Source organism: Monopterus albus, unplaced genomic scaffold (assembly GCF_001952655.1).
Source record: "Monopterus albus unplaced genomic scaffold, M_albus_1.0 scaffold420.1, whole genome shotgun sequence".
NCBI lineage: Eukaryota > Metazoa > Chordata > Actinopteri > Synbranchiformes > Synbranchidae > Monopterus > Monopterus albus.
Window position 1 is genome coordinate 22738 of NW_018128300.1, and position 9594 is coordinate 32331.

At 40.9% G+C, this 9594-nt stretch overlaps 2 protein-coding genes across 4 annotated transcripts in view; one reads left to right on the top strand and one right to left on the bottom strand.

Moving 5' to 3' along the window:
• The window catches only part of gk5 (glycerol kinase 5), a 9873-nt gene extending 8354 nt beyond the window's left edge, over positions 1 to 1519 (bottom strand). The window contains exons 1-3 of the mRNA XM_020586766.1: positions 1416 to 1519; positions 792 to 1105; positions 570 to 663 (exon numbers count right to left, since the gene is read on the bottom strand). Coding sequence (XP_020442422.1) covers positions 570 to 663; positions 792 to 944 — 247 coding nt within the window. The 5' untranslated portion in view covers positions 945 to 1105; positions 1416 to 1519. The remainder of the gene's footprint in view (positions 1 to 569; positions 664 to 791; positions 1106 to 1415) is intronic.
• Positions 1520 to 1540: 21 nt separating this feature from the next.
• On the top strand, positions 1541 to 9588 carry LOC109951965 (nucleolin-like). Of its 3 annotated transcripts, none has more exons than XM_020586763.1 (11): positions 1541 to 1646; positions 4033 to 4093; positions 4187 to 4288; positions 4361 to 4444; positions 7410 to 7481; positions 7580 to 7703; positions 7829 to 7980; positions 8234 to 8360; positions 8525 to 8685; positions 9035 to 9161; positions 9250 to 9588. In XM_020586763.1, the coding sequence occupies exons 1-11, from the start codon at positions 1638 to 1640 to the stop codon at positions 9536 to 9538; spliced, it is 1308 nt and encodes a 435-aa protein (XP_020442419.1). In that variant the 5' UTR covers positions 1541 to 1637; the 3' UTR covers positions 9539 to 9588. The 3 variants fall into 3 exon arrangements, with proteins under 3 accessions (XP_020442419.1, XP_020442421.1, XP_020442420.1); XM_020586765.1 differs by having other exon boundaries at positions 1548 to 1694; XM_020586764.1 differs by lacking the exon at positions 1541 to 1646 and adding an exon at positions 2648 to 2800.
• Positions 9589 to 9594: the final 6 nt, after the last annotated feature.

The following is a 9594-nucleotide window of genomic DNA, read 5'->3' on the forward strand; positions in this document are numbered from 1 at the left end:
CTCCGCTTTTTGGCTGGAGAGACGGTTCCTCTTCTCATTAAGCACATGAGATGCTGCACTGAAGAGTCTCTCACCGCTGACATGCTTTGTCGTTCATGGGGAGACGCGTGATATAACAGCTCCAGCGTGAGTGAAACCTAACCTGTGCTGCGCCAGGATATGATGGGCGGGGCGGGGCATTTTCGGCGAGTTTTTTTTATTCCGGCCCGAAATAAAAATGGCCTTTTCGGCCGAAAATTTTCGGTGGCCGAAATTTCGGTGCACCCCTACAAAGGGAGTTAAATCAACAACTTTCTGACAGAAATTTACCAAAACACAAGTATGAATATCTTATAATTGCAGGGATCCTTTACTGTACTACTGAATGTACATGTCTAGTGTACATTCACTACTAGACGCGAGTCAGTCTTTTACTGACAGTAGCTATTTGTTCTCTTTTAAATCAAGTACTGCGGCACCAACTGTATTTCATGGGACCCGCCCTTGTCATGGGATGTGGGGTGTGAATCACATCCAGTGTGACCCTTGGTAGAGGAGAGATGGAGCAACAGGAACTGGTGCAGCTATACCTTGCACAGCTCCTTTGACCACAGTAATGAAGCCTTTCCATATTGCATCTGGCTCCATCTCCACGTATCCTACCTCTGGATAGAGGAGAACAACCTGGAGAAAGTTATGACCAGAATAAGAAACATAAAGATCAACCTCAAAATAATGTGTTGCCCAAAGTGAATGACACAAGTGGGTGGTTTTTCTGAGAAGGCAAAAAGGATGAGAAAAACGATGAATACCTTGGTAGTGCATGATCCTCGGATTTTTGCCTCCTTGTCATATACGTGACATTTGATTGATGTTGTACCAACGTCCACTGACAAAATGAAGGTTTCCTTAATTAAACCGTTCCTTTGACTCCACATTGTTGAAAAGCGAGTCCTAGTAGTCATCAAATCCACGTCTTCCAAGATCAGCTCATATCGGTACTGTTTACAACCTCAACGGATGGCGTGACCCGATAATGCCTTGTTGGCACCAGGCGGTCCCTCCTAATGAGGCTGTAACCCGACCTTCGAACTGTGGATTCCTCCTAGTCTTGTCCAAGTTGTACCTGTCCAGGGTAACACATTGCTTAGGTTTGTCTGTCATGCCGAACAAAAATACAAACTATGTGAAAAACATAACGAGGTTCAGCTATTCCGAGTGAAACTGTAATATTCAGATATATTCAAATACAGTTTCTATATACTTCAGTCCGGTGAAGACCTGTAGTAGTAGTTGTCCAACTCAAGAGTTAAGCTAATTGGCTACTTAGGTAGCCAAGTAGCTGTCAGAAATTAAAACTGAGCGCGATAGTAGCTTCAAAAAACACTTAGAATGCCTTTTGGTGTAAACTTTAGCGACTATTGCTCAATATTTACCCAGTATGTGTTCGTAGCAATTAGGCTCTCATGTCTGTTGGAGGAGTTTCCAACATTTGTATTGTTGTTAGCCGCATTAACATATCTCATCGGCACCCGTAGTAGCATACTCACACGCATGCGCAGTGTGTACATTAAATTGTTGCACGTGGATGTTTTTAGCAGAATACACGGCTACGATCGGATGTACCAAACAGTGACTGTGTGCTTTCGTAACTAAATATGACAAAGGTAGACGTAATATTAAATTGATATCAAGTATACGTCAGTGTGTTCTAAGTAAGTTGTTTTATATTAACCGCTTCTTGGACTTATTAGCTGCAAACCAACTAGCTAACAGTTGGCTAGCTAATGATAATCACACGAGAAAACAGAGTTAAGTTACTGGTAAACCAAGCACAGTTGGTTTTAAGTGTTTAGGAGGCAGGAAGAATTAGAATTATTCTATGTGCAACTTAGATGTGTTTCTGTCTCCCCAAAATCTGAATAGATTGATAGGTAAGGACCCGAAATGTCTCTTGTGTTCAGGTGTAGCATCACTTCGGCACATTCTCTCAGGGTGTAAAATGGTCTTATGGTAAATGGTCTTATACTTGTATAGCGCCTTTCTATGCTTTTACAGCACACTCAAAGCGCTTCACATTATTCGGCCATTCGCACTCCCAAGCACTCACGCATTCACACACCGGTGACATCACCGGGAGCAACTGGGGGTTCAGTGTCTTGTTCAAGGACACCTCGACATGTTGACTGAACAAGCCAGGAATCGAACCGCTAATCCTCCAGTTAGGAAACAGCCGCCCCCAAAACAAGCCTGGCTCAAGGACAATACATATTATCAAGCGTTGAAATGTTTAGCAGCAGCTATTGAAAGTATGCGTTTAGAGGTAAATCCAATGGAGGCGAAGAAGAAACAAGAGGGGATTTTGTTTTTCCGTGAGGCTGAAAAAGGCAGGATTCAGGCCAGCTAAAGGCAGGAAGAGACTGGCAAATGAAAACGAACGTAGGGAATCAGTTTATAGTTCCTGAGGAGATAATAAGGACTAACCTCAGACCAGACCTTTTGTTGTTGTCAGAAGCACAGCGGGTAGTGTATTTTTTTTAAGCTTACAGTTCCCTGGGAGGACGCTGTAGATACAACTTATGAGAGGAAAACCTGAAATACATAGTTAGCCGTGGAAGCAGAGAAGCGTGGCTGGAAAGTTAAAGTCTGCCCCCTGGAGGTTGGTTGTAGGAGATTTGTAGCCAAATTAACTGTCTCTGTGCTAGGTGAGACAGGTATAAAAGGACCGACCTTAAGGCAGGTAACTGAGAATCTAATTGATAGTGCAGCAAGTTAGTGGCTCCAGAGCAAAAGAAAGGTGTGTGCATGGAGTAGAACATAGGTAAGTGATTTATAAATGGCACTATATGTGAGGATTACGCTTGTTAAGTTGAAGTAAACTAGCACAGGAGGACAGGGTTAGTAAAAGTGTTTGATACATGCAGCTGGCTTGAGGCCTACTTCCTGGTGTTAGGATGAACAAGCTAGCATGAGGGGATAGTAGAGTTTTGACTGGTTTGTTGGAATGAATACTAACACAGGGTGGTTTCTGGTGCAGTATAAAAGGAAGCAGAAGTCTGGCTAACTCTGAGTTATTTGAAATGTTTTGTGGCTAGAACAGTAGTTGAAATGTTTGCTAGTGCATGTGACTGTTTGGTAACAGTTAACCTGAGTAGATGAAGGGGTGTGTGGGTGCAGGCGAAGAGGGGGGTGGTTCTGGGATGTTGGAATACACTGTTGAGCCTTCTTGGCGTCATGGGCCCAACTCAATGAAACTCCAGTTAGTGAGAGGGCGCCCACCTGATGACCCTGTAGACTTGCCTTCACTCCTACACCCACACAGAACTTCTGTTGGTGATAATATAGTTACAGATTCACTGGAATTGTTACTAGTCTCCTTCTGTTAGACAGTCTTGGTAGAACAGTGTCAGTGCTTGGACAGCTGAGCGGATCCAGCTCTCAAAGGTGACCACCATTACAAGCCAGTTGGGTCAGCCACTGCTTAACCTGAACAAATACAATGCACATGCTGTGTCAAGCCACATATCTGCCCTTTGCTTGGGTGAGGATAGAGTTCAGAGATGCTTTGTGTAACGGTAGGTTAGGTCTAGAAAATGGTGTTGCTTGTTGTGGGGCTCTGAAGATTTTTGAGGGCATGGCCTGACACCCCCGTCTTTGGGGCCAAATAATGGGTAAACATCATTTAACTTGTAAACTGAGCTTCCATATGAATGCTCTCCCATTCTTTGGCACATTTAATTGTGTATTATTGATTGTCAGTTTGTTAATTAGTGGTTACTTTCTCATAATCACAATGTGTTTACTTAGCAAGTAGTTCTGGAAAATATATCAACTAATTGATTGATGGAAGTTAAATGTCATCAAATTGTGATCTGATCACTTTGGGCTTTGGGAAATTATTAAGGACATTTGTCTACTTAAATTTTTATTTTTTATAATGTAAATGACTGTAAAAACGATTGACACTTTATAGTGAATTTTTAGCTGCAGTCCTACTTTCAAGAACACATACGCACAGGTTCATAATTCTGTTAATGTGTTTGTTTCTTTCAGGCTACAAAACACAGAAAAAGACAAAGCAAAGTTGTGATCAATAAAGAGGAAGACAGCACTGGCAAGCCATTTCTTTTAAACAGTTGTGAATTTCCAGTGAGCATATTTGGATGTACTAATGGCAACAATAAATCATTCACTTGATGTTTTTCAGAAGGACAGACTGAGAATGTCTCAAGTGAACAGAGGACAGAGGAGGATGCTCCTACTGAGAGCATGGAGATGAAGCAGGAGCAGAAATGCCGAGATGAGCACGGTACTGCAAACACATCACACTTGATGTCTGACTGAATTTTGAACACTGTCATTAACAAAACTGCACCTTCAGAATGCCAGATGGACACTGACACTGAAGTGGAAGGAGACACACCCACTGTAGCCGTGTCCTGTGAAAACAAGAGTGAGGAAGAAGGTGAGAAGAGAATTTATGAAAATGAACAGATGATTGCCAAAGAGATGATGGGTAGTGTTAAAGCTGTTTACAATGCAAAATCTATGACTAATTAAGCAAACGAAGCTTATTTCCCCACTGAAATGTTTGTCATTGAAGTTGCCAATGCAAAGTTGCATCAAACTAAACAAATTAAATGTTTTAATGTAAAAATCATATTTTTATTAATTCAAGTTCCAGATGTAAAGTTAGTCTTGGTTTACATATGGGTGTTTTTTATTCTTTGTTTTAAAGTGATACTTAAATACCCCAAAATTTAGGCTAAGCTCACATTACAGGCCTTAATGTTCAGTTCAGTTTTTTTTGTTGTCAGATCTGATTTTTGTCCGTGTTGTTGTTTGTGACGGTTGTGGTGTGAACACCGCTGAGGTCTTAAATTGTGACGCATGTGCAGATTTGACAGAAATGTGAACCATTTGTCTAAGTATGAAACACTCATCCCCTACAGACTTGAACAAAGGTTGCATATCCAACATTTACCATAGGTTCCAACAGGTTTTCACTGTCTCTAAATCATATAAATTGCCTTTTCAGAAGCACAGACTTAGGCAGTGTCTGCAGCTGATACAATAGATTGCACAAACAATACTCCCAATGAGAGTTCTGAGACAAGCATAGAGGATGCTGAAGATGAGCGAGGTGCTGAATATACAACGTACACAATGTACCTGAGTGAAAGGTTGAGCAGTACCAGTGATGGAGTTTCTTCTTTAGAATCTTGTATTGCAAAGTCACTGAAGAAAATAAAAGTGCAGCCACAATAACTGTAACCTGAGAGAAGAAGATGGGAGAGAGTGATCATACAAAATGGAAAACCAATGGGAGTGAGCATGTGATTGTTAAAGTGACAAGAGGTAAATAGAGTTCTCTAATTAAGGTGTTTTTCCACCAGAAAGTCCCCGGTACTTCTTATTACCAGGAACTAAAGCCCAAGAACCGTCCTCGTGGGCAACAGACCCTCGAGCGCATTGTGATGTGCATTTCCACAGCAGGATCAAAGCCCAGGACAGATTGTTCAAATTAGGCTACCGATGTAAAAGCACAACATTTGGCAATGGGGTTGAAAGAATGCCCAATGTAAAATGTTTGCTATGGCTAACATACTGCAGGTGGAGTACACACTGCAGGCAGAGCTGAAGTGATCGCTCTTCTGCAAGCTTATGCATGTTTTTTTTTTGTTTGTTTGTGTTCCTCTTTTGGTGAGGTTTATTGCACATACAGTAACAAGCACAGGGATTGTTGCTCTGAGTACTGTTTTGCTTCAGCTGATGTCATGCTCTCCTCCATGGTCTTTGCCTACTAAGCTCTGCGTGTGGAGCAGCTGAGCTCTGCCCTCAGGGCGAATACCTGGGGGGCATTGTTCATACCTGGATTAATAGGTTAGCAAATGTGAAGAATATCAAATTTTCATTTGATTATTGAGCCAAACTATGAAGAAAACTATTAATAATGTCAGTAGAACAAAGAGTAATAGGCTACGTTACAGTAGTTTACAGAGTTCTTGTACTTCACTTGGCCTACGTGCTTGCTGTATAATGCAGAGGTTGGATGAAGTAATAGGAATTCCACCACACACAAGTTCATCATCTAAATGTTTCTTAATAAATGAAGATGATCTAGACATTGCTTGTGTGTGCTGGATTTCCTTTTACTTTTTAAATGTATTGTCCTGCTCCAGCTTGTCACTCTGTTGGATGTATGAGCATGCAGCTGTGCACAGGATTACATTTAACTTACCTTAATTTAACTTAACTTAATTTACTCAAAGCAGTGGACATGCATTTGTGCAAATACAATCTTTAAATTCCAATCTTTAAATGCCTCCAGCAGAAGCGCTCTCTCTGCTGCGGTGACAGATTCTCTCCTTAGACATCTGTGTGTAGCCAATCAGAAACCAGCTGATCATGGTTTCAGCTGTCGATATATACAGTCTAGTCAAAGACAACAAGAGCACGTTAGGCACCACCTTCCTCTGATAGTTTTTGGGCCTTCAGAAAGTACTGTCCTGACTTTAGGCACTATATTAGAACTATGCCCTGGAACTAAATTTAGACAGAATTAGAGGAACTACGCTCCAGGAAAGGTTCCCGCTCCCTGTGGAAAGTTCCTTTGGTGGAAATGGGGCTTTAGTTGTCAGTGTTCAAACAGCTGCTTCAGTTTGTGGCACTACAGCAACCCACCTAAAATTTGAAGCTGTAAAAAAATTCATTGAAAGTTGGCAATATATACTGTATGTGCTATGTGTCTCTGTTTTACCAAAACGTACTCCCACTCCCAGAATATGAAGTTCATCCTCTGCATTTTAACCAAGTCATTTTCAGCTTTTCCCGTGTAGGGGTCGCCACAGCACATCGTCACACTGACGACTTGCATGTTGACATTTGGCACGTGTTTTACGCTGGATGCCCTTCCTGATGCAACCCTGATTCGAACCCGCGGTGCTGCAGCGAGAGCGCTGCGCCTTAACCACTAGCCTACCAGGGACGGCAAAATCCTCTGGATTTTAACCAAAAACTGGAAAATGAATACAAGCTTTTAGCTTTAATGTATTGATATGACATCAGAGCTGTTGTAGATCATGTTTGGACCTGAACAAGTGATTCCAGTATTTTGCTTTAAAAATGTTTAAAATTTGAGACCTTGAAGCACAAAATTAGGTGGTGTAAACATTAATGTGTAATATCTAAGGCAGTACACCAGAATTTTGTGAAATGTATTAGACAAAAATTTATGTGCTGGATGGTTTATGAAATGTTTGAATTCTTAAAGGTTCTTTCATGCCATAAATTCTTAATGGCAGCTGTAAAGAGCCAAAATGTCTGTAAACCGAGAGAACACTATAAATCACAAATGCTGGCAGTCACTTGTGCTCAATTCAGGTACAATGATGTGATCATATAACGAACACATTTTTTCTATGTTGCAGCAAACGGGAAGCGGAAGGCGCGCTCTAATGCTGAGACCTCCTCATCAAAGAAATCTAAGATCGTCAATGATGGTATGAACTCAAAAACGAACCTGGCAGCTCTTTGTGAAATGTCAAACTCTTTGGAAAGGATTTGCCCTCACACATTTCACCATCTTGCTTTGTTGTAGGTTTTTGTGTTTTTGTTGGCAACCTGGACAACTCCAGAACATATGAAGAAGTCAAGGATTCATTAGCAACTTACTTCATGACACAAAGTCTGCTGGTTCAAGATATCAGATTAGATCGGTCCAAGTGAGTGTGTATCATACTAACCCTAATTTTTCCTCTTGTTTTTTCTTTATTGGACAATAAATCTGTTGTAGGTGCATTTGACATTGGTACTAAATAAAAACAAAGGTAATGTTCTGCCTTTGTAGAAAACATGCACATGTGGATTTGGCCTCAGAGATGGATGTGGCCAAGGCCCTGGTGTTAAATGGAACAATGCTCCTCGACAAGCCAATGAAGATTGCTAAAGCAAAGGTCAAAAGTGGGGAAAAGGTGAAAGCTCCACCACTCGACAAAAAAGGTAACATGTCTAACTATAATTAGTTCATAACACATTTAAATCGTGTGCTACATGTCACCTTAGGCACAGATGCAGTGGTAGTGCATCTGTGTTTAGACAGTCATTTATTCTTGAGCTTTAAAAACGAATGTACATTTGAGTTAGGTTTGTCTTCATCAGCTTAAATAATGTGACCTGGGAATTTCAAGCCTTATACAGTCATGTAACATAAGAGAGCATTCCTGTGACTTGAACGCTGTCCTGTCTTTGGCAGTCAAAGATGCCAGGTGTTTGTTTCTAAAGAACGTCCCCTACAGTGCAACAAAAAAAGACCTTTTAAAAATCTTCCACAAGGCCGTTGCCATCCGCTTTCCTGGTGGAACTAAAGAGCCAAAGAAAGGGTGAGTGTTTTTAAAACCAAACTATACTGTGTTGTTGGATGTGAAAATCCTACACTGGATTATGTTTTGTAATGCATTAAATATTGTCTATAAAAATTTAAAGTAAATTTATTGAATGGGTATTTGCAATGCATACTTAATGACATTTGTTTGCTTTTCAACAGTATCGCTTTTGTGGAGTTTAAAAATACAACCATTGCTAAGAAAGTACTACAGAAAAAACAAGGAGCCAAGATCCAAGGCCGGGTTTTGGTTGTGGACTCTGTAGGTGAAACAAATGTGACTAAGATCAAGAAAAGCATCAATAAAGACAGCAACACAAAAGGTAAATAACTGGGTAGTTATAAATGTAATGTCAACGTGTGTGTATATAGTACACACACAACACCACCTTTAACTGTGACCTCAATAATAAACATATAATTGAATTTATACATTTATGACAATTTAATTAAAAACAAACATTTTGAGCTTCAGAAACACAGATGTTAAGGTGGAAGTGCCTACAATCGTCTAGGTGTACAGGCAAAAGGTGTGCGGTAGAATTCATGTATGTGAAGGTGCTTGATTAGATCAAATTGATATTTATTGATAAGAAGATTTTGTGTTTCTAAAGTCGGTTTGAGTTGTGATGAGTTATAAAAATGCTTCAGTTGTTTTTCTTTTCTTTTTAGTCTTGTTAAAAACACTTATTGTAATGGGTCTTGCTGAGAAGACGACTACAGAGACTCTTAAAAGTGCTTTTGAAGGAGCCCTCAGTGCGAGAGTCACCGCAGGTAAAGGCACAGGACGTTCAAAGAGGTGGGAACCGTGAAGTTGTCTGTTTACTTTTGGAATCGTCCAAAACGCTGTGATTTTCCACCTGACACCGTTTGTTTATTTTTTTCAGGTTTGGTTTTGTGGATTTTGACAGTGAAGAAAATTGCAAAGCCGTTAAAGAAGCCATGGAGGACTGTGAGATAGATGGCAGCAAAGTGACTGTGGCTTACGCAAAACCCAAGGGTGAGAGAGGCCCCCAAGGTGGCAGAGGAGGCCTGGGTGGGCATCCTGGTGGAGCACCTGCAGGACGGGGCGCTGGCACAGGGAATCATCGAGGTAAAGGGGGAAACGTCAGAGGTGGACAAGGCAGCAGGAGAGGCAACACTTTTAGTGGTCACTCAAAGGCTCATAAGTGCTGAAACCTAGTTGGTGTTCATTTGAATCTTCACAAAATATTATATTAACAACCTGGCTG

Excerpts from the sequence above, each read along its gene's own strand:
- LOC109951965 (XM_020586763.1), top strand. Across the intron at positions 7,981-8,233 it reads TCCACCACTCGACAAAAAAG|TCAAAGATGCCAGGTGTTTG; the intron begins GTAACATGTCTA and ends TGTCTTTGGCAG. Across the intron at positions 8,361-8,524 it reads ACTAAAGAGCCAAAGAAAGG|TATCGCTTTTGTGGAGTTTA; the intron begins GTGAGTGTTTTT and ends GCTTTTCAACAG.